The 23,150-nt window shown below is 41.9% G+C and overlaps 4 protein-coding genes, 1 long non-coding RNA gene and 2 other non-coding genes across 13 annotated transcripts; 1 reads left to right on the plus strand and 6 right to left on the minus strand.

Moving 5' to 3' along the window:
• Positions 1–5,110: 5,110 nt before the first annotated feature.
• Positions 5,111–5,829, minus strand: LOC144215969 (uncharacterized). The gene is made up of 3 exons (XR_013330535.1): positions 5,701–5,829; positions 5,403–5,515; positions 5,111–5,217 (listed from the first exon to the last, which is right to left on the minus strand). It is a non-coding gene; the product is annotated as an uncharacterized LOC144215969 (long non-coding RNA).
• A 147-nt stretch (positions 5,830–5,976) lies between these two features.
• Positions 5,977–9,213, minus strand: LOC144215818 (large ribosomal subunit protein uL4B-like). The gene is made up of 10 exons (XM_077744974.1): positions 9,046–9,213; positions 8,342–8,513; positions 8,172–8,278; positions 7,814–7,952; positions 7,254–7,378; positions 7,045–7,174; positions 6,636–6,792; positions 6,441–6,524; positions 6,176–6,296; positions 5,977–6,104 (listed from the first exon to the last, which is right to left on the minus strand). The coding sequence occupies exons 1-10, from the start codon at positions 9,046–9,048 to the stop codon at positions 6,027–6,029; spliced, it is 1,116 nt and encodes a 371-aa protein (XP_077601100.1). The 5' UTR covers positions 9,049–9,213; the 3' UTR covers positions 5,977–6,026.
• On the minus strand, positions 7,444–7,543 carry LOC144180931 (small nucleolar RNA SNORD16). The gene has a single exon (XR_013324568.1). It is a non-coding gene; the product is annotated as a small nucleolar RNA SNORD16 (small nucleolar RNA).
• Positions 8,022–8,120, minus strand: LOC144180933 (small nucleolar RNA SNORD16). The gene has a single exon (XR_013324570.1). It is a non-coding gene; the product is annotated as a small nucleolar RNA SNORD16 (small nucleolar RNA).
• A 290-nt stretch (positions 9,214–9,503) lies between the features above and the next one.
• Positions 9,504–13,592, plus strand: LOC144180894 (protein zwilch homolog). Its single transcript, XM_077709047.1, has 19 exons — positions 9,504–9,518; positions 9,566–9,660; positions 9,754–9,796; positions 9,869–9,961; positions 10,057–10,190; positions 10,526–10,713; positions 10,800–10,879; positions 10,955–11,110; positions 11,193–11,264; positions 11,331–11,424; positions 11,496–11,548; positions 11,802–11,895; positions 11,967–12,046; positions 12,136–12,292; positions 12,447–12,475; positions 12,541–12,677; positions 12,756–12,851; positions 13,114–13,229; positions 13,299–13,592. Exons 1-19 carry the CDS (start codon positions 9,504–9,506, stop codon positions 13,385–13,387), a joined length of 1,821 nt encoding a protein of 606 aa, XP_077565173.1. The 3' UTR covers positions 13,388–13,592.
• On the minus strand, positions 13,436–18,745 carry LOC144215506 (lactase-like protein). 7 transcript variants are annotated; one of them, XM_077744483.1, is made up of 16 exons: positions 18,548–18,745; positions 17,651–17,825; positions 17,283–17,443; positions 17,120–17,207; positions 16,856–16,965; positions 16,648–16,776; positions 16,473–16,568; positions 15,898–15,952; positions 15,661–15,822; positions 15,278–15,555; positions 15,088–15,214; positions 14,824–15,023; positions 14,617–14,680; positions 13,909–13,953; positions 13,709–13,734; positions 13,436–13,630 (listed from the first exon to the last, which is right to left on the minus strand). In XM_077744483.1, the coding sequence occupies exons 2-16, from the start codon at positions 17,775–17,777 to the stop codon at positions 13,619–13,621; spliced, it is 1,680 nt and encodes a 559-aa protein (XP_077600609.1). In that variant the 5' UTR covers positions 17,778–17,825; positions 18,548–18,745; the 3' UTR covers positions 13,436–13,618. The 7 variants fall into 7 exon arrangements, 6 of the variants coding, with proteins under 6 accessions (XP_077600609.1, XP_077600611.1, XP_077600612.1 ...); XM_077744485.1 differs by lacking the exon at positions 13,909–13,953 and adding an exon at positions 14,173–14,250; XR_013330444.1 differs by lacking the exon at positions 13,436–13,630 and adding an exon at positions 14,173–14,250 and having other exon boundaries at positions 13,649–13,734.
• Positions 18,746–18,956: 211 nt separating this feature from the next.
• On the minus strand, positions 18,957–20,508 carry LOC144215684 (snRNA-activating protein complex subunit 5-like). The gene is made up of 4 exons (XM_077744766.1): positions 20,361–20,508; positions 19,711–19,823; positions 19,556–19,636; positions 18,957–19,440 (listed from the first exon to the last, which is right to left on the minus strand). The coding sequence occupies exons 2-4, from the start codon at positions 19,798–19,800 to the stop codon at positions 19,264–19,266; spliced, it is 348 nt and encodes a 115-aa protein (XP_077600892.1). The 5' UTR covers positions 19,801–19,823; positions 20,361–20,508; the 3' UTR covers positions 18,957–19,263.
• Between the last annotated feature and the right edge of the window lie 2,642 nt (positions 20,509–23,150).

Below are 23,150 nucleotides of genomic sequence, written 5' to 3' on the forward strand. Positions count from 1 at the left end.
GATCAGTTATCCATCCATCAGCTAATGTAGAAACTCACTTGTCATCCTTGATGCAGATGTTGGACAGCTCCCCCTGATGATAGAGAAGCCCTCAGACCACCTGTATGCAGCCATAGGCCAGGTGAGCATCGGGCAGGTGTTCTTCCAAGGTCTGAAATGGGAGGGATAGATAGTTTAGTGCAGCTCATGTCACCACGGGTCATCAAAATGTGTCGCATCCTATAGGCTCAGAACTTCTTTTGTTTTCACAGTAGTCATAAACACGGACCGAAGCAGGAATTCTCGTCACGGCAAATTGGATCAGTTATCCATCCATCAGCTAATGTAGAAACTCACTTGTCATCCTTGATGCAGATGTTGGACAGCTCCCCCTGATGATAGAGAAGCCCTCAGACCACCTGTATGCAGCCATAGGCCAGGTGAGCATCGGGCAGGTGTTCTTCCAAGGTCTGAAATGGAAGGGATAGATAGTTTAGTGCAGCTCATGTCACCACGGGTCATCAAAATGTGTCGCATCCTATAGGCTCAGAACTTCTTTTGTTTTCACAGTAGTCATAAACACGGACCGAAGCAGGAATTCTCGTCACGGCAAATTGGATCAGTTATCCATCCATCAGCTAATGTAGAAACTCACTTGTCATCCTTGATGCAGATGTTGGACAGCTCCCCCTGATGATAGAGAAGCCCTCAGACCACCTGTATGCAGCCATAGGCCAGGTGAGCATCGGGCAGGTGTTCTTCCAAGGTCTGAAATGGAAGGGATAGATAGTTTAGTGCAGCTCATGTCACCACGGGTCATCAAAATGTGTCGCATCCTATAGGCTCAGAACTTCTTTTGTTTTCACAGTAGTCATAAACACGGACCGAAGCAGGAATTCTCGTCACGGCAAATTGGATCAGTTATCCATCCATCAGCTAATGTAGAAACTCACTTGTCATCCTTGATGCAGATGTTGGACAGCTCCCCCTGATGATAGAGAAGCCCTCAGACCACCTGTATGCAGCCATAGGCCAGGTGAGCATTGGGCAGGTGTTCTTCCAAGGTCTGAAATGGAAGGGATAGATAGTTTAGTGCAGCTCATGTCACCACGGGTCATCAAAATGTGTCGCATCCTATAGGCTCAGAACTTCTTTTGTTTTCACAGTAGTCATAAACACGGACCGAAGCAGGAATTCTCGTCACGGCAAATTGGATCAGTTATCCATCCATCAGCTAATGTAGAAACTCACTTGTCATCCTTGATGCAGATGTTGGACAGCTCCCCCTGATGATAGAGAAGCCCTCAGACCACCTGTATGCAGCCATAGGCCAGGTGAGCATCGGGCAGGTGTTCTTCCAAGGTCTGAAATGGGAGGGATAGATAGTTTAGTGCAGCTCATGTCACCACGGGTCATCAAAATGTGTCGCATCCTATAGGCTCAGAACTTCTTTTGTTTTCACAGTAGTCATAAACACGGACCGAAGCAGGAATTCTCGTCACGGCAAATTGGATCAGTTATCCATCCATCAGCTAATGTAGAAACTCACTTGTCATCCTTGATGCAGATGTTGGACAGCTCCCCCTGATGATAGAGAAGCCCTCAGACCACCTGTATGCAGCCATAGGCCAGGTGAGCATCGGGCAGGTGTTCTTCCAAGGTCTGAAATGGAAGGGATAGATAGTTTAGTGCAGCTCATGTCACCACGGGTCATCAAAATGTGTCGCATCCTATAGGCTCAGAACTTCTTTTGTTTTCACAGTAGTCATAAACACGGACCGAAGCAGGAATTCTCGTCACGGCAAATTGGATCAGTTATCCATCCATCAGCTAATGTAGAAACTCACTTGTCATCCTTGATGCAGATGTTGGACAGCTCCCCCTGATGATAGAGAAGCCCTCAGACCACCTGTATGCAGCCATAGGCCAGGTGAGCATCGGGCAGGTGTTCTTCCAAGGTCTGAAATGGGAGGGATAGATAGTTTAGTGCAGCTCATGTCACCACGGGTCATCAAAATGTGTCGCATCCTATAGGCTCAGAACTTCTTTTGTTTTCACAGTAGTCATAAACACGGACCGAAGCAGGAATTCTCGTCACGGCAAATTGGATCAGTTATCCATCCATCAGCTAATGTAGAAACTCACTTGTCATCCTTGATGCAGATGTTGGACAGCTCCCCCTGATGATAGAGAAGCCCTCAGACCACCTGTATGCAGCCATAGGCCAGGTGAGCATCGGGCAGGTGTTCTTCCAAGGTCTGAAATGGGAGGGATAGATAGTTTAGTGCAGCTCATGTCACCACGGGTCATCAAAATGTGTCGCATCCTATAGGCTCAGAACTTCTTTTGTTTTCACAGTAGTCATAAACACGGACCGAAGCAGGAATTCTCGTCACGGCAAATTGGATCAGTTATCCATCCATCAGCTAATGTAGAAACTCACTTGTCATCCTTGATGCAGATGTTGGACAGCTCCCCCTGATGATAGAGAAGCCCTCAGACCACCTGTATGCAGCCATAGGCCAGGTGAGCATCGGGCAGGTGTTCTTCCAAGGTCTGAAATGGAAGGGATAGATAGTTTAGTGCAGCTCATGTCACCACGGGTCATCAAAATGTGTCGCATCCTATAGGCTCAGAACTTCTTTTGTTTTCACAGTAGTCATAAACACGGACCGAAGCAGGAATTCTCGTCACGGCAAATTGGATCAGTTATCCATCCATCAGCTAATGTAGAAACTCACTTGTCATCCTTGATGCAGATGTTGGACAGCTCCCCCTGATGATAGAGAAGCCCTCAGACCACCTGTATGCAGCCATAGGCCAGGTGAGCATCGGGCAGGTGTTCTTCCAAGGTCTGAAATGGGAGGGATAGATAGTTTAGTGCAGCTCATGTCACCACGGGTCATCAAAATGTGTCGCATCCTATAGGCTCAGAACTTCTTTTGTTTTCACAGTAGTCATAAACACGGACCGAAGCAGGAATTCTCGTCACGGCAAATTGGATCAGTTATCCATCCATCAGCTAATGTAGAAACTCACTTGTCATCCTTGATGCAGATGTTGGACAGCTCCCCCTGATGATAGAGAAGCCCTCAGACCACCTGTATGCAGCCATAGGCCAGGTGAGCATCGGGCAGGTGTTCTTCCAAGGTCTGAAATGGGAGGGATAGATAGTTTAGTGCAGCTCATGTCACCACGGGTCATCAAAATGTGTCGCATCCTATAGGCTCAGAACTTCTTTTGTTTTCACAGTAGTCATAAACACGGACCGAAGCAGGAATTCTCGTCACGGCAAATTGGATCAGTTATCCATCCATCAGCTAATGTAGAAACTCACTTGTCATCCTTGATGCAGATGTTGGACAGCTCCCCCTGATGATAGAGAAGCCCTCAGACCACCTGTATGCAGCCATAGGCCAGGTGAGCATTGGGCAGGTGTTCTTCCAAGGTCTGAAATGGAAGGGATAGATAGTTTAGTGCAGCTCATGTCACCACGGGTCATCAAAATGTGTCGCATCCTATAGGCTCAGAACTTCTTTTGTTTTCACAGTAGTCATAAACACGGACCGAAGCAGGAATTCTCGTCACGGCAAATTGGATCAGTTATCCATCCATCAGCTAATGTAGAAACTCACTTGTCATCCTTGATGCAGATGTTGGACAGCTCCCCCTGATGATAGAGAAGCCCTCAGACCACCTGTATGCAGCCATAGGCCAGGTGAGCATCGGGCAGGTGTTCTTCCAAGGTCTGAAATGGGAGGGATAGATAGTTTAGTGCAGCTCATGTCACCACGGGTCATCAAAATGTGTCGCATCCTATAGGCTCAGAACTTCTTTTGTTTTCACAGTAGTCATAAACACGGACCGAAGCAGGAATTCTCGTCACGGCAAATTGGATCAGTTATCCATCCATCAGCTAATGTAGAAACTCACTTGTCATCCTTGATGCAGATGTTGGACAGCTCCCCCTGATGATAGAGAAGCCCTCAGACCACCTGTATGCAGCCATAGGCCAGGTGAGCATCGGGCAGGTGTTCTTCCAAGGTCTGAAATGGGAGGGATAGATAGTTTAGTGCAGCTCATGTCACCACGGGTCATCAAAATGTGTCGCATCCTATAGGCTCAGAACTTCTTTTGTTTTCACAGTAGTCATAAACACGGACCGAAGCAGGAATTCTCGTCACGGCAAATTGGATCAGTTATCCATCCATCAGCTAATGTAGAAACTCACTTGTCATCCTTGATGCAGATGTTGGACAGCTCCCCCTGATGATAGAGAAGCCCTCAGACCACCTGTATGCAGCCATAGGCCAGGTGAGCATCGGGCAGGTGTTCTTCCAAGGTCTGAAATGGGAGGGATAGATAGTTTAGTGCAGCTCATGTCACCACGGGTCATCAAAATGTGTCGCATCCTATAGGCTCAGAACTTCTTTTGTTTTCACAGTAGTCATAAACACGGACCGAAGCAGGAATTCTCGTCACGGCAAATTGGATCAGTTATCCATCCATCAGCTAATGTAGAAACTCACTTGTCATCCTTGATGCAGATGTTGGACAGCTCCCCCTGATGATAGAGAAGCCCTCAGACCACCTGTATGCAGCCATAGGCCAGGTGAGCATCGGGCAGGTGTTCTTCCAAGGTCTGAAATGGAAGGGATAGATAGTTTAGTGCAGCTCATGTCACCACGGGTCATCAAAATGTGTCGCATCCTATAGGCTCAGAACTTCTTTTGTTTTCACAGTAGTCATAAACACGGACCGAAGCAGGAATTCTCGTCACGGCAAATTGGATCAGTTATCCATCCATCAGCTAATGTAGAAACTCACTTGTCATCCTTGATGCAGATGTTGGACAGCTCCCCCTGATGATAGAGAAGCCCTCAGACCACCTGTATGCAGCCATAGGCCAGGTGAGCATCGGGCAGGTGTTCTTCCAAGGTCTGAAATGGAAGGGATAGATAGTTTAGTGCAGCTCATGTCACCACGGGTCATCAAAATGTGTCGCATCCTATAGGCTCAGAACTTCTTTTGTTTTCACAGTAGTCATAAACACGGACCGAAGCAGGAATTCTCGTCACGGCAAATTGGATCAGTTATCCATCCATCAGCTAATGTAGAAACTCACTTGTCATCCTTGATGCAGATGTTGGACAGCTCCCCCTGATGATAGAGAAGCCCTCAGACCACCTGTATGCAGCCATAGGCCAGGTGAGCATTGGGCAGGTGTTCTTCCAAGGTCTGAAATGGAAGGGATAGATAGTTTAGTGCAGCTCATGTCACCACGGGTCATCAAAATGTGTCGCATCCTATAGGCTCAGAACTTCTTTTGTTTTCACAGTAGTCATAAACACGGACCGAAGCAGGAATTCTCGTCACGGCAAATTGGATCAGTTATCCATCCATCAGCTAATGTAGAAACTCACTTGTCATCCTTGATGCAGATGTTGGACAGCTCCCCCTGATGATAGAGAAGCCCTCAGACCACCTGTATGCAGCCATAGGCCAGGTGAGCATCGGGCAGGTGTTCTTCCAAGGTCTGAAATGGGAGGGATAGATAGTTTAGTGCAGCTCATGTCACCACGGGTCATCAAAATGTGTCGCATCCTATAGGCTCAGAACTTCTTTTGTTTTCACAGTAGTCATAAACACGGACCGAAGCAGGAATTCTCGTCACGGCAAATTGGATCAGTTATCCATCCATCAGCTAATGTAGAAACTCACTTGTCATCCTTGATGCAGATGTTGGACAGCTCCTCCTGGTGGCCTCCAAGGTTCCATGGTTCTGCATTTTCCTGAGAAAAATTGAGAATTAGTACGAGCAATACTCTTCCAAATGCATTCATTTGCCAGTCTCCATTCTTACCTTTGTCTCCAAATTGTAACCCCCCCCCCCCACCCCATATCATACAGTGAAAGAAGTTGTTTTAACCAAAAAAGATGGATTTGCTAGATGTAAAAATGAAAATGCAGAAAAATAAAGTTGACAGGAGCAAGGTATTGATTTTACCAAAACATTTATTGTCCACTGAACTCCGATGGAATAATGTTTAATAAGCATCAAATTGCTTCTTGGACATTGTCTTCCTTAAAGGCTTTTTCTTGGGTTTCAGCATCTTAGCCTTAATCTGTTGAAAGCAAAGAATTTAATTTGGTTACAAAGTATGAACAATGGCCAACTAGTTATTTCATTTCTGACCTTAGGGTCATGCTGGAGAATGGCGTGACGTTTGACCGTCTTGGCATATGGGTTCAGCTTGAACATTATTTGTAGGTTCTTCAGAGGATTCTTCTTCAGGACTCTGCGTACGATCTTCCTCCTGTGAGAAGACAACCACTTAAAAACGCATGTCCTTGCCCTTAAATTTGTTTGGGCCAGTGATGTCCCCAAGACATCTATCTTGTCAGCATTCAGAAATGCAGGCCAAAGTGGGAGCATAAATTGATTTTCAACATTGACTTGCCTGGGTGCACGAAGTGCTTTCATGATCTCTTCGCTCTTCAGAAGTCTACCCAGGTCTGTATTGGTCATCTTGTGCATTGGCAAGCTGAAATAGAAGGACTACAGTTAGTGTTCAAAATCAATGTCTTTTTACTTCTTCAATACAGTACTTCAGTCATATTGCAACTGCCTAGACCATATTGCTACCAATACTCACTTGTAGTCAGTCTTGCGGGTGGAAACTTTACGCCAGGTACCGTACAATTCATCCAGCTTGCGGAAAGCGCTTTCGGTCCAAATGCAGAAGCGACCAACATGACCACCTGGGGCCAGTTTCAGAAGATTCAGGCGGTTCACGTTTTGCAGAGTGATGCCTACAAAAGTAAGTACAACTTGCATGAGACATTAAATTAAAATAACAATTGAGAAATTGGAAACATTTTTTTCTAAATGTATTGCCAAAAGATCATGAGTAACTACACCTAGCACATTTTTGGGGCTTGGTCTTGTAAAAGTGATCAAAACAAAAAATTCAATGCCTCATTTGTATCGTAAAAAAAAGTTACACGGTACTTTTTTCATTAGGCTTTGATCAAATCAAACTAATTTCCAAAGGAAAAACTTACCAGGAATATTTCTGAATGCCTTGGTGACCCCACAATCACGGTTGTATATAATACAAGGGCCCTTGCGCTGAATACGTCGACGATTCCTCATTTTACCCTTACCGGCACGCATTCGCTGAGAGGCGTAGACCTGGTAATTGTGTGCGAAATGTTATTTAGCGGGGGAAGCAAAGCATCCGTCCATTCATTTGCTCGTAAACAACTATTACCTTCTTGATGTCATTCCAGGCTTTAAGTTTCTTCAACAGAAGCACTGCCTCCTTGGTCTTCTTGTAGCCCTCAACTTTATCTTCAACCACCAAAGGAACCTCTGGGATTTCCTCAATGCGGTGTCCTGTAAAAGACATCGGGTCAAAAATAGGCACACAAAACCCAGTTTATGGCGGCTTTGGTGGAAGCTGCTCAGAATTCTACACACATCACCACCCTGTAACAGTTTTGAGACGGCAGGCAACCGTCACTGTAGACAGAGTCAGACGCAAATTACACCATCATGGCAAGCGGTCAGAATATAACTCATTGGCTAAAACATAATTTAATCCCCAGTGCTACAAAACACTAGGTAAGGTCGTCAAGTACTGTAAACAAATGGCAAGAACACAGAAGTAATAATTTCGAAATTCCTGTCAACTTACCCAATTTTGAGCCCCCCCTTTTTAAAGTTTAACCGAGCCCCCCGAAATGGAAACAATGTTAAACGTAGCCTATGGAAGCCAATGAGTTAAAAGAGTAACAAGTTCTTAAATTCTGATCCTAGAAACTATCTCACCCTTGGACATGACAAGTGAAGGAATGGCAGTAGCGGCCAGAACTGAGCACATAGCATAACGCTTCTGGGTGATGTTGATCTTGCGGTGCCAACGGCGCCAGGTTTTGGTGGGAGCAAACATGCGCCCTCCACGACACATCTTAAGACAAAGTTAAGATTGTTTAACAATAACTGTCAATATATATTTTTTTTAAAGACTACACATTTGTGCTCAGAAAAAATATTCATCAGTCAACTGAGCCAGTATTTGACAGCAGGCATTGTGTCACTGAACACAGTGTCGGACGCAAATTACACCATCATCGCACATAACGACAATAACCACGAAGCAGCACAATGTCTAATAAAGAAAGGATACATTTCCAAAGGCACCCTGACCAGAACGGTGAGTACCGCCACCCCTCACACGAGGGATACGGGCGACGGCTCGTCCAGTACCCCAGGATTCAGCACTGGTCTGGTGACCTGAAATTCAAATTCTCTGTTTAAAAAAATAGTTGAAATCAGTACTCTGTTTCTTCCACTCACCTGCCAGTTTGCTGACAGCATAGGGCTGGCGACTATTTTTGCGCATGTTGGTGTGCACAAAATTCACAACATCGGGGCGAATAGGAGCCTTGAACACTGCAGGCAAAAGAACATTTTTGCCCGAGGAATCTCCCTTATCGGAGTAAACCGAGACGAGGGGTCGGGCACAGGCCTGCAAGGGAAAAATGCAATTTACTTTTGACTATTGGATGAAACGAGTACATAATTGATTCAATTTGACCTACTTCACGTACGCATCTTAACCGTGTTTACTTAATTGACGGGTGAATGAAATATTTTATTAGGCATCTACCTCGGAGGGGACGAACGAGGTGGCTATTAGCTTAAATTCGTTAGCCTAAGTAGGCCTTAAACCTTTACGGCATTTACGATAAATATTAGACGAAAAATAGACCGACGTAGAACTAAAAAATAGGACAACCAAGAATATAACGCGGCGAAATTACATGTAAGATTTATCTAAATGTCGTAGTTTTGTCACGAAGGCCGAAACACGTGTCACACGCAGACACGCACACGATTAACTCAAAATGGCTTCTTCGTGCTAGTGACTCTCGGCGGTAGCAATGCAATTTGATACATTACATATACTTAAGAAATAACACTTCGACTTTGTAATGGGTACATGTATACATATTTACCGACACCGATATGTTATTTAACAACAGCAATTGTTTCCTCACCATATTAGCGATTTTAGTTTCGGCTCGCCAGGAACAACGCTCCTCACGTTATGGCGGCCACAGAAAAAAGGAGGAAAGAGTGTTACTCTCAATGCTTTATGCCTCCGCCGAAAAAAACATCACTTCCGTCGAAAAACATTATAATGACATGGGCACACTACCAACCGGAAAAATCATGTTTTATTTTTATATATGTTCTCTTTGAAATAGATATATAATTTCAAATAGTATACATTATAATGTGTTCCTTTAAACTAAGTTATTAAGGGGGAACTATTTCTTTACGCCATCTTGTCAAACGTGGGCGTAGGAACGGAAGTTACTATCTGAATAAGACAGCTTTATTTATTGTAATTTCTTCTATTCAATAATAAACATACAAACCTTTAGGCTTTACCAAGTGCATGTATCTAGATTCAATTTACTCCAACCCAATTAATTTAAACCAATTTTAACGAATGGCAAACTTTGACGTAATGACGTCACTTTCGATAGCGCGCGACAGTCAAAATGAAAACAGGAGAAGCAAAGTTGCAGTTCTAATAAACAGCGTCCATCAACCATAGCTTCAAAAAATCTCTTATCAAGTGTGAAAGACATTTTTCACACACTCCGGTGAGTCTTACGTTTCGATCCCATCCGTAAGAGCGGTCTTACTTTAGTAGATGTTAGCTCCAATGAGCAGTTTTGTTCCTTTTTATGGAATAGAGCTCTTCAAGAAGATAAGAACAACCATTCGATCACTTATGCGGTAATTACACTTTCTGTCAGCATTATTGTTCATCCTTATTAAACTTAAGCCGTGAGTCTATCTTGTTTTCAGGATGAGTTTCAACTATTGAAGAAGCAAGCAGACACAATTAATGTCTTGAATTTTGACTACGAAGATCATGAAGTCTTCATTTGTGAAAAACTTGTGAGTCATTGCCATTTTTTGCAATTGCCCGCTTTGCCAATAATACGTGCAACTGCAATCTTTTTTGGCTGATGTACTTTCTTTTCCCATCCAAGCTCACAAAAGTAAACGACTCGAATGATGAGTCGACGCTTGAGACATCAACCTCCACCGAAGGGGATGAAGGGGATTTGTTGGCTGTCCTTGAAACTGAAACAAGACCTCAACCTCTCACCCTAAAAAAAGCAAGGTGATTAATGTTTTCAAGTTAAACAAGGGATCACATCTCATCCTGCCAAATAATTAACTCCAGGTCCCTATTTCATTTCCCAATTCTGAACGTGGCTCACATTTCCCCTTTATCATAATACTAATAAGACATACTGTAAGACATTGAGCCCGCTTAAATAATTCTCACAATTTTTATCATTAATGGTCTAACAAGATACAAACTATAACAAAGGACTTTATTGCTATATAATTGTGTACATAAAAGTCTTTATTTTTACGAGTGATCCCCTGAAGTGTTCATTTGAAAAAACAACAACGACCAAAACAGATTTTGTTGTGGTTTGACTCTTAAAGGAATCTGATATCTTGGTATACATTGTCACAAAATCCCAACTTTCATTCTGTGGATGATCCATCCTTGCGACCACTTTGGGTACGATGTGACATGTCAGATCCAGCTCGTACCGTCTGGGTAGGAGCAGAAGGTGTTTATGTCTCCAGTAAAGTCAATGGCATCAATTTATACTCTGTCACATGCAAAGGTATGTATAGTTAAATTTCTTATTTAATCCTGAGACAAATGAATTACTGTGTGACTTTTTCAAAAGTATTCTAACATGAATATTAGGCCCTGTGGTGAACAAAAGTTCGTTGATAACATTAGATGAGCTAAAAGAAGAGCATAAGAGAAGGCATCAGCCCTCCACAGTAAATTTACCGTGCCTCGTTATCCTTTTTAAGTTTTATGTCACAGCATATGACTATTTACGGGATTTCCCATAGATGGCAATTAAAGGAAGTGCCCGCTTCATCATGTTAGGCTCCACTTTGGTTGAAAACACTACAATTGAGTCAAAAAGTAACGTGACCATAGATTTCAAGTGGAACCGTGTCGAGAAGGTCCTCGAAACCCCTCCGCTGTCTTCTACCGCCACATTGGTAAGATGAATTAACTTGATCGTCACATTGTTCTCAAACTGTCGGCACATTAACCAACTGTTGCAACCATCGAATATTGTAGAACATCAAGGTTGCCAGTGGAGACAAGAAAAGCCCCATGTTTGCAATGTTCAGGGAGCTTCAATTTGTTCAGGTAATGGATTTATTTATTGAAAAGGGTTGTCTAGTCTATTGGTTGTTCTTGCTTTGGTTTTATTAGTTTCTCGCTGATGGTCTGAGAACTGGTGACATTGAATGGATGCGTTCTTTGGAAAGCAAGTCTGCAGTAGATCTGATCAAGGAATACCTTGAAGGTAATCAATTTAAAAAAAATATTTCATATGTTATATATATAATAACTATCCTGTTTTCAATTTCTTTAAAGCGCTTCAGAACCCGATAACATTGGGACAAGAACAGATCTCCGAACCAACAGTGGTACAGTGAAAATATACCAAGTTCAGGAAATATATATAATATATCTATTTTTTTACACTTTGCAAATAATTAATGTACTTGTCTTTGTAAAGTAATTTGCATAGAGTCTAACAGTAATTATGCACATTGTACACACAACATGGTGTTGTAGTTGTAAACATGTCAGCTTGACAGCCAAGTGTGCAGTTGATTTCCAGCTAAGAGTAGTATGCCTTTCCCACTCACTGATTTTTTGTTGTTGTTGTTTCAAAAGGCTGACAAAGAATTCACCACTCCACTCTTTAACACTTTACTGCCACGGGGCGATTTGGATTTTGTGGAGGAGCTCTGGGTTCGCATGAAAAAGAGTGAGTCAATTCTGTCATTAGAGGAACCAGAATTCATGTGGTTGTAACAGAAATAAACCAACATTTTTCAGGTGTGGTATGCCATCAAGACATTGTAGATAGCCTGAAATTGGTCATCAGAGCTTTGACTTGTGACGAGATCAAGCCCTGGGTAAGCCTTTTCCTAAATGTAATGGTGAAGAATGACATTCTTCATCAATGATTGCCGTGTTCATGGTTTGAATTGTGTCTTTCCGCCAGATTCACAGCGACAGTAGCAGCTTTCTCAGCAAGCTCATCCGACAGTCCTACGACCAGAAGATCGAACGCGTGTCGCTTGAAGGCCTCGTTCCCGTCCAAATGTTTTTAGAAATGGGCCTTGACAAGATGAGGAAAGATTACTTCAACCATCTCCTTGGTAAAAACGTCCGAAAACATCCCAAATGGGTATTTTGTGTCAGCCCTTTGAGTGGAAATTAGTAAACAAAACTCCTGTCCCAGTTGGTTCAATGTGTTTTGAAAGATTGTCATGCTTGAACTCACATACGATGGTGTGTCTTTTTTCTTTTCAGGAGAAGAATTGACAACTCGAAACAGCTTGGTGAGTTTGGGGACATTTTAACACGAGCGGCAGAGTAACTATTGAGTATATTTGGCTTTGTGTAGAGTTATTATGAGAACACAGAGGTGGATCTGCAGGAGCAGGTTGTCCGACTAAAAAAACTGCACCATCTGCTGGAAGTTGTTATGACTGGTAAAACATTCCTAAATTTACCCTACGAAAAATGTTTACTTCTTACACAGTAAGTTCCTTCGTTGTGAGTTTTTCCCTTCAAACGCGTTGCTAAAATTGAACTCTATACTCAATTCTTTTCCCATAGGATGTGTTTACAGCACAACAAAACATCTACATATGATGAGGAACTTGAGTTCAAACTGCAAATCCAACCGTCGTCGATCACTCATTTTTACCAGAAGTAAGGAACAGCTCAGTTTGCACAAAAGCTGCCATATTTTGTCCAGAAATGATAAAATAGAACGCCTTTGAATTGACATTGGCTTGAAATGCATTGTGTCGCTTATATCAGAACGTTTTAAATCACATGTGTTTTCTAATAGAAGAGCATGTCATGGTTTTGTTTGTCAACATATAGTTCATATCCGGCACAAATAAACAAAGCCACACTAGTATTTAATGTAAATTAATTTGTGTGCCCTGTGTTGTACTCTTTATTACAGAGAATACCCCGCTCTGTGGGGAGTAGAAGTGTCTAGTGGCCAAGGGCCTCACAGAGTCAGAACATCCTTGCAGGTCAGCGACAGACCACTCATTGATCATGTCACATTTGAAGCAGGTGGGTTTTGTCTTAACTAACTACAGGTACTGCTAGTATAAAAAAATTTAAACCCCCTTTTTTTTTTAGGTCATCCAGATAAAAATGTAGATGCTGACAATTCAGAGCCTGCCTGGTTTTCCACCTTGTTCAGCTGCAGTTTTGTCAAACTTGTCTGAATTCAAAACATCAACTTTTCAAACAAGAAGCAAAAACAAGACAGTGGGGGCAATTTCACAGCAATATTTTAATGGGAGGATAACAAATTGTAATTGTTAAGCATTTTTTTGTTATAGCAAACAGTTTTCACCTCAAATTGAAATCCAATCCACATAAGCTATTTTTTGTAAACACACAATTCTATAAATATTTGATTCACTTCTTCTTAGTAGTTGTGATTTTTGCAGCTTTTAGTTCCGCCTCTGTAGCAGGAACATGAGGAAGACGGCACTCAGTAAAATGGAGAGAGTGCACACAGTAGGAACAACAATCTCAGTTACCATCTCCATGTGGCTGGTCAGTGGGTCTGTAAAAAATAAAAACACATTTTACAAATCAATAAACCTTTCCTTTTTATTGTAAACTGCCAATAAAGCATGTTGCAGCACTCAAAGGGTTTGTAATTTAAAAAAAAAAAAGAAAAAAGGTTGAATATTTATTATCCCTATTTGGTTACTTTTGAGCACAGGTGGTATCTTACCATGTATAAGTCTTAGAATATTGGCAGCAGTACTCCGCTGATCCTCTATTAAAGAAAGAGAAATAGCTCAGAGTTGATTGATAATAATTGTTAACCCTTTGAGAACTGCACACACTAGAAACTAGTATTGAAACACACAATTCAAAATGACAACACTTGTATAGCCATCAACTTCAGGCTTCAAGTTTCTGTTTTGGTTAGTTCAATGGCATCGCGCAAGACCACAAAAAAAAAAACCAACACATATGAAGTGAAGACTTGTACCCGCAATCAAATTCTAAACTTCATCATGCACAGGCCAAACCCTTGGCTTTTCTGCATGTTCCGTTGCTTTTCTTCTAGCTGGAGGGGCAAACAAAGAAGATGTCTCAGATTTCCTTTGCTAGGTTTGATCAAATTTGCTTGACCTCTGCTAAGGTTAATAGTTTGATAAAGCACCACACTAATCAGGCAAAAATGGATTTTCCTGACTTATTCACTAATATGTAAGTGCATTTTAAATGTGTAGTTTGGCACATGTACCAATTATTTTGTTTGGCCTTGTCAGAGGTATCATTGCAAATTTTGTTGGGTTTATTGGTTTTAGGATGTTTTTTTTTTTTTTTGTTTTTGGGTTCACTGCTTGTCTTTTGGATTTTAGGCCAGAATCTTTATTTGTTTACCCCAGCTAGTTGTTATGGGGAGTGTTTTTCAAAATGCAAAACTGACCTGCAGCTAAGAGCTGGTTACTTGATGAGCATGTCTCCACAGCTTTTCTCCTCCAGTTCTCAACCTGTAGAGTTATTCAATACACGCTGTATAATAAGAAGTCTTACAAATTTGGTTGTAGATAGGCAACATTTAATTTTTAACTAAATGACCATAAAGTGAGTTTGTATTGTATAAACATATGTCATTAAAGCGAGTAGCTCTTACCTCTCTCTGATTGGGAAATCCATTGGAGCTGATGATGCGCTTATAAAACTGAACAGAAGCTTTGGGATAGCGAGGCTTGTTCTTGTTCCTGAAATCCACGTAATATAAGCCAAATCTCTCAGTGAAGCCTTCGTCCCATTCAAACTTGTCAAGCAGGGACCATGCGGTATAACCTTTGAGATTCACGCCATCTCTGAGAGCTGCAAACGCAATTTATTAACATACCCCTTCAATGGAAATGCAGAGGAGCTTTATAGCGTTCACCTTTTAGCATCTCGTTAATGTAATCTTTATAATACTTTATCCTCCATTCATCACAAAGCTCTGTGCACTGCATCTTCTCTGAGACTCCATTCTCAGTCACATAAATCATTGGGTTTCCATACTGAGTCTGGAAAAGGGAATGATATCAAACTTTCGTTTTTGTTTTCACATAAGCCAACAGTTACAGCACCTTAACGAAATTAAGCATGCGCCTGAAGCCCCACGGCACAGAGTAGAGCCATTCGGAGCCTGGGTCCGGCCACCGGGGGTCAACCAGCTCGGCTACGTCGCGATCCATAAAGAAGCTGCTGGTGCTTCGGCCGGGTGGGTTGTTTTTCTGGGTGATGTAGCGTGTAGTGAAGTGACTGATGCCCAGGAAGTCACTTGTACCCTTGATGTAGCTCTTCTCCTGGGGAGAAAATGTGGGCAGGCGTGACACCCCAAGACCCTGCTGGGCACTTTTCCTACCTGCGAGGAATTGGAATTAGTGATGATCTCTTGTGAAGAATTGCAATAAGTGATTATCTCTATGGGAATCGTGATTTCTGCTTGAAAAACAGTTTTGTCACTTGCCAATAAAGTCTTTCATCACTTGAGGGTAGTCCCCATGAAAGACGGGTGTCGCAAACCACCCGAGAGAGAACTGGACGTATCGCTCGGCTGCTTCAATGTCCTTCTGATTGGTAATGTCGACGGGCTCGCCCCAGTCTGCTGTCAGAGAGATACCTACAAGACCTGCAGATGCAGATAGCAACTCTAAGCACAAGTTTTGGAAAAATACACAGTATGTTGAGTAGCGTGATCGTCTACCGTTTTGTTTCGGCCTCCATTGTGTATCATACGTGTGCCAAACTTTAGCGTGAGCCTGAAGGAAAAACAGATTTTTATGTTTCCTAGGTTTCACTAGTGTATGACCTCTCATCTCATTTTCTGAACCGCTTTATCCTCACTAGGGTCGCAAAGGGTGCTGGAGCCTAACCCCACCGGAATTCGGGCCAGAGGCAGGGAACACTGAATTGGTGGCCAGCCAATCACAGGGTAAGTGGAGACAAACAACCACTCACACTCATACCTGGGGGCAATTTAGAGGGTCCAACACCCTACCATGCTTGTATTTGAAATGTGGGAGGAAACCAGAGTACCCAGAGAAAACCCACACAAGCACGGGGAGATCATGCCATCTCCACACAGGTGGACCGACCTGGATTTGAACCCAGGTCCCCCACTCGGCTGCTGGGCCGCCCAGTGTATGACGTTTATGACCTATAAATTACAATTTGCTCCACAATATTGACATTTATTATTGTCAGCATTTACAGTAATTCAGATTTCGTCCGTATAAAATAATGTCCCCTTATGCACTGCATATCACCTGATCATCCTACCTTGATGATGTGATGGGCAGCCCTGTATGCTCCAGTTCCTCTCGTCCTCAGTCCAGGAGCGTGCTCACCTGTTTCGTAGCCCTCCACTGCTACAGACTATACAGAATATACTTTATTTCCATATGACTCCTTACAGAAGGAAATAATGAACCAACTGAAGGCAAATCAAGCATACCCACGGATTGCTGAATGTAATCCAATATTTGACCCGGTTGCCAAATCTTTCAAAGCACAAATTGGCAAAATCGTTAAAATGATTGACCATGCTAACGTTCTGCCATCCGCCATATCGCTCTTGCAAGACCTATAAAAAAACAATGAAGGAACTCAAAGACTGAAATGACTGAAAAGAACTGTGAACTTAGAATTCAGTGTGTACAGACCTGAGGGAGATCCCAGTGATACAAAGTCACAATTGGGGTGATCTTGCTCCCCAACAGGTGATCAATCAGATCATTATAGTACTGAATCCCTCTTTCATTGATATGATCAGCTGTGGAAAATACATTAATCACATGCCCTTCATGTTTTTGCTGTACTGGAGGTGTATGTGTTTAATGAAACTTGTTTGAAATACTATAACATTGGTAGTTTGATCAGGTCACCAACACATTAGAAAGATTATATGTTTCAGTTGAGTTGCTCACTTTTAATGCCTGTGGGAATGAGTCGAGGCCAAGAAATGGAGAAGCGATAGTGGTTGAGTTTAAGCTCCTTCATCAGTGACACGTCATCCTGTTAAAAATAATCATGAATAAATAATCAAACACTCAAATCTCTTGAGAAACATGCCTTATTATATACATCTACCTTGATTTTGGAGTAGCCCTCACAAGAGGAGTCCCCAGTGTCGTTTTGTAGAATTCTGCCTCTTTTGTGACTGAACACATCCCAGATGCTCAGTCCTTTTCCATCTTTATTCCAAGCTCCTTCCGTTTGATAAGCTGAACTGCCGGCACCCCACGAAAACCCTAAAAGACAAAAGAGTAGCTATCATTTTTTTTAAAAGGACATCTAGTGTCATAATAATGACAACAGCTTTACAGTCCTACTGAAGAAGCTGTCATGCATATTGTACTTGTTCCAGAAATGGTGGCCTGCTTTCTAATAAAGGGCACACTTAATAGGTAGTATTGTAGATGAATAGAAATATGATAGGTACGTAAGGGTCATCATACCAGCTGGAAAAGTGCCATAATAGAAGGAGCCGTGGTCGTTCTTTGTCCAGTCGAAGTCCTCAGATGCAGACACACACAGCACCAACACAAGCACATGGTGCATACAGAGTGTACAGCCAGACCACATGGTCTTCTCCAGCCTTCGGTACACTTGGGATCTGGTTCTCTACCACTTCTGTATATATGGTGCATATATTGGAATGTATTGTAATTCTGACTGCATTTCAAAGAAAATTCATACTCAATTGCACAACAGAATCAAATTAAATGGGTTTCCAATGGCACACAAACACATTTCGGACAGTGAGGGGTCCCTCATAACAAATGCACAACTACATGACCCCTTTTGAAACTCGATGGGCTGTGAGCTCATCTTGCTGAGGTTGACAGAATTCACACAACTATTATTTCACGTCTGTAAGCAAAAATATCATTATATACTGTACAAATGTAATATAATGTCACACACTTGTTTAAATGTACACACACAGCAGACAGTGATGCTCGTGTACATGCTCATTTAGTGCCGATTAAATTTTATTAAATTTGAGTCCACATTTTGATAAATACATTGTCTATTTAATCAAGTATGGGAACATAGAACAGAATCTCTTTTGTAATCCCGCCCTGGCTTCAGACAAATAAGTCAAATGAAACTATTTTTTTTAAAGTCAATTAAAAACTTTGACATTTTAAAATATGACTTCTGTACTGTTTTCATGTCAATACAATATTTTTTTCTGACATATTTTCCATCTTTCATCAGTACTTAAAAACTAAAACTGGATAACTCGGACAAATCACATTTTAAGTTATACAAAGTAAATTTACATCTATGCTTACATTATCAAATGCACTTCTTAGCTTCTGTGAATATGACAAATTCAATTACCGTACCTGTTTCGCTTTATGAGGAGTTCATTTGTAGAAGATGTGTGCTCTGTTCAGCCCTAATGCAAGTGTTTTTTCCCCTCGGGGACAGTAGCCCACCAAATGTAAAGCTGTGTACAGATGTATAGGGAAAAGCTCCTCTATTGTGGCCTGCCTCCTGTTACAGTGCAGGCGTGTGCAGAGCTTGGTGCCGACTATGATGGTCAAAGCTGGTCCTATTGTGAGGCTCACTGCATTGTTGCACGGTGTTAGAAAATGCTGAATGGTTTGTTGGCACAAAGTGTTTACACTGCATAATCCATTGGGCTAGACTACAGCAGAGTGTGTATTGGATTCATGCATAGAACAAAAACTGAGGTTTATAGGATCATAAGTGTAATCAATGAATAATGCAGATAAGAAATAGAACATAAAACCATGTACAAAAATCTTTATTTTGTGCTTGTAGGATTTTGCATATGGCCCAGCCATACTTTTTCATGCTAATAGACACATTTCTCACTAAGTTAACAACAAGAATCGCACAATGTACTGAAATTTTATATCTATAACCATGTATTGGAGGACGTTATGAGCATAAGACACAAACCAACAAGCTACAAACTCAGTCATAGTAAATTAAACTGTTCAAATGAAAATGCTACAATAGTGCGCAACAAAAAATATACATAGTGAACTTTGTTGATGTTAAAATACGGAGGATTCAATCAGTAATAAGCAGCTCAGTATTCATCGTCATCTTCATCATCCCTATCAGGCGCAAAACCGTACTGATTGACATATTCATTTTCTTCCTCTTCCTCATCTTCATCTTCTTCCTCTTCCATATCACATTCATCCGCATTACTTAGCAGAAGCTTGGTGCAGTTGATCTTGTTCTCATCGTCGAGATTGACATTCTGAATGAGTAAGAAGGGAGGGTTTTACCATCATTGTCGAGGCAAAAGCTTTTGTATGTCATAAGATTTTGTTTGGCAACTGGCAAATAGGACACACTTGTCTCTATTGTGATACCTCAATTTCTGGAGATGGACATTCAAGGGCTCCTTCCTCATTCTGAGCTCTAATGATTGATTGCAAGGCACCTTCTTCAAACTGAGACACAAATTGAACACACAAAACATTAGTACAAGTACAGATAAAAAATGTTGTCTACACCTCTCACTCACCTTTAGCCTGTTCAGCTGGTCTTGTAGCATAACTTTGATTTTGAGGAGAGTCTCCTCTTCCTTTTTCAACTCTTGTAGACGACTGTGCATCTTCTACACCTGCATTCCACAAACTGAAATGGAATTTAAATGAGATTGGATTCAGCTTATTGTCAAAGCACATACCAGTTTTATAAGATGGTTCATGTTTCAGACATTTCAGTATCTGTGTAACAACCGGTATTTTAAATAACATAATTTCAACCCAAACTCATAGTTGTCCAAAGTCGATGAATTTCAATTGGCATGTTTACATTGTTAATAGTTAATGTTAAGGTGTCAAGAATAATTGGTACATACTCGAAAGCGCAAAATGTAATTTATTATGATGATTTCACAAAATACGTACACAGTACTGCAATTTACAATATTTATAGGATACGAATATATAGGAGGTCATTTCAACTCTCACACGATTAAGGTAATAGTATTTATTTTAACGTGATTCAATAGTGTGCAACCAATTAAGTATGACGTGTGTAATAATTTTAACGATAATCAAATTATGAATCGAACAAAAACATTCTGTTCCTATTACTACCGAGTGCAGGCAACTCACAAAGTAACGGCAGATTTAACATGCATTTGCAAAATCCGAATGTTCGCGTTACCTCTACTGACAGTCGGCTTTACAGCTGCATATTTACAAATATGCTTGTGTGAATAATTTCTGTAGTCGAGAGATTTTAATTGGAAAATTCCAGTTTTAACAAAGCTTTGAGAGCAAAAACCATTACTACTTCCTGTTTATTTCCTCCGTTCAGGCGTCACCTCCGGGTTTATTCTTTCCAAGCAAAACATGTTTTTAAATTCTACTCACTCTTTCCTCCTATTCACTATGATAAATATGTCATTTTATGAAACAAAAATGCATTCATTAAAAAAAATATCGGCGAGTGAAATTGTTTGAGGCAGTGAATGAAATGAAAATGCTTAGTGTTTGGCGACATCTCATGGTCAACTGTGGCAACTTTAACCTGGTTCTGAAAGGCAGTCGCACGTTGATACATTTCTCGTCTCTTATTGTATACGTGTGTATATGTGCAAGTGTGTATGTTTGTAAGTGGGAATGTGTGCATGTGCGTGTATGTGTGTGTGTACTTGTGTCTGTGTATGGGTGTGTGTGCACAAGACCAGCCCTGAATTACAATGGACTTGTCCCTCCACCAGAAGTGCTGGAAGAAATGGTTTTGCCAAACCTTCCAATTGTTCAGCATGATGAATTTATTAATGGTTTATAAAGGTTGACGTGGCACCAGTGAGTAAAAGTGTCATGATTGTTCTTGGCCTTACTCGAGAGCCTGAAACTGGAGCTGTGTCAGCGTAGTAGCGGCCTGAAGGATTAGGGGAGGTCAGAGCACGGTCGCTGCAGCTGCCAGCCAGACCCCGCCATGGCACCTAGGTTTCCGTGTGGTAGCTTGGAAGTGGCTAATACGATGTAGTTATCACCCTGACATAGTTGCTTTCTCCTTGTCATCCCTCATGCTACTCTGCCTCTCCTACAGTTCCTTCGACGATCAAAGACGCGAGCGAGGCTTAGCGGCCACCGAGGGCACGGCTCAGTCGCCCTGCATGTGGCTGGAAGCGGCTGTCCGCTATGCTTGTGGAATGTTTGAAGGTGCTCCCACAGTCTGTGGAATGCCGGCCGTGCTGGGCGTGTTGGAAGAGGGGCCTCCCAAAAGGAGAGGAATAGGAAAAGAGGTGGGGGAACATAAAAGACCAGGGTGGGGGTGACCTTTGAACAGTGCAGCCGGGCCAGTAAAACCAACCGTAAGATTATTGTAAAAGTGAAGGGATAAAAAGAGAAAGGAGATCATTCTGAGGAAAAGATGATACCTTGAGAATGTGTGCTGGAATACTAGAGTAATGAAGGGTCTTCCATTTTTTTGTTTAAGTTTCATTTTTAGAATTTTGAGACCATTTTTTGTGTCGTGAAAATTGCTGCTGTTCCACGAACATGCGCGTTATTGATAGCTGTGATGTGCTTTAGGTCAGGTGAAGGGAAACGAGGGGGTGGCAGCTCCAGGATGTTCTCTCTTAAGCGTTCCAGTGATGTGGACGGGGAGCCTTGGGCGCCTGTGAAAGGAAAGACTCATGTGATTCTGGAGCCTTTGTTTCCAAGGAACTACCTCAGCCCATACATATCCGTTTCCGAACTCCCACACACATACACTATAGTCGTGCGGATCTGCACGCACACGCTTGTGACCAGTTTATATTAAGGTTGTGTTCACTTTCATCATCATATATAAGAGGCATTTGTTATGGTTTTAGGCAAAGGGCCCCAAAGCAGGCATAAAGACAGCTTTTCTGGTGGTGATGTCTCTTTGTTGCAATTCACTCCGACAGAGCGAAGGCAAAAACAAGGACGTAGCGTGAGAGGGTACTTTACAGTATAAACTGTTAAAGACAATCCAGTGCACTGGCCCAGCTCTGGGTGGCTTAATTACCTCCGTGACTGTGATGAGCCGCACCTGCTACTGCTTAGCCCATAAGGTGCTGGACCTGTAATTGGATGACAGGCGCAACCACCCTTGTTTGTCCCTGGGCCAGACAGCATTGACATAGATGCACTCTTTACTGGGAGTATCCTTTGTGTATACTTTGCTGCTGCAAGTCATGAGCAAGATTCTTAAAGCTCGGTGAGGTGTGGTGGTAGTCCTGTTCCCTGTATTGCCTGTAATTGATCCATTTAGAACAATAATGCATTTCACCACTGCATACCATGCATAAAACTACATTGTTGCTCACACTGGTGAACTGATGAATAATTCTGCCGCATACATTCAATATAGATGTGCACATTTGTAACATTTTCTATCATGATTGGTGTGTTTGTGAATCTACGACCAGAAGTGTTTTACATAGGTATAGCATTTTCTCAATGTATAGTTTTCTCAAACTATGGTCAGTTACTCGAAATGTGAATTATTATTACAATTTGATGCTTATTTAATTATGAATATATGGCTCTAGGAGAAATCTTTGCTCTATCAATTGCCCTTCTATTTTAATGTTCAGTTATGACTCATTGAGTAAGAAGTACTTTTAAGACATGTGAGCATATTCTCCAGCGACTGTCCACCGCAGCTCATTTGACACGTTGTCACTAGATTGGAGGATGATTGATAACAGTGTTATTCAATGCTGAACTGAAGCACTTTTCAGTGTGTTTGTGTCTTTCAGCACTTGTGTGTAGCTAGGTGCCCATTATGCAAAAATGTTATGCTCGTTTATCAAGCGCATTAGTAGTTGAAGCCGAGCATGACTCTAGAGCTGACTGGAAAACCTTATTCTTATTCTTATTTGATCATCTAAAAAAAAATAGAATACACATGTCGAATAGAGTTGTGTCCTCTGTTCAGTTTTGTCTTGTTGCATTTATTGGTTAAATCTGTCTT

Source organism: Stigmatopora nigra, chromosome 22, assembly GCF_051989575.1.
Source record: "Stigmatopora nigra isolate UIUO_SnigA chromosome 22, RoL_Snig_1.1, whole genome shotgun sequence".
Taxonomy (NCBI): Eukaryota; Metazoa; Chordata; class Actinopteri; order Syngnathiformes; family Syngnathidae; genus Stigmatopora; species Stigmatopora nigra.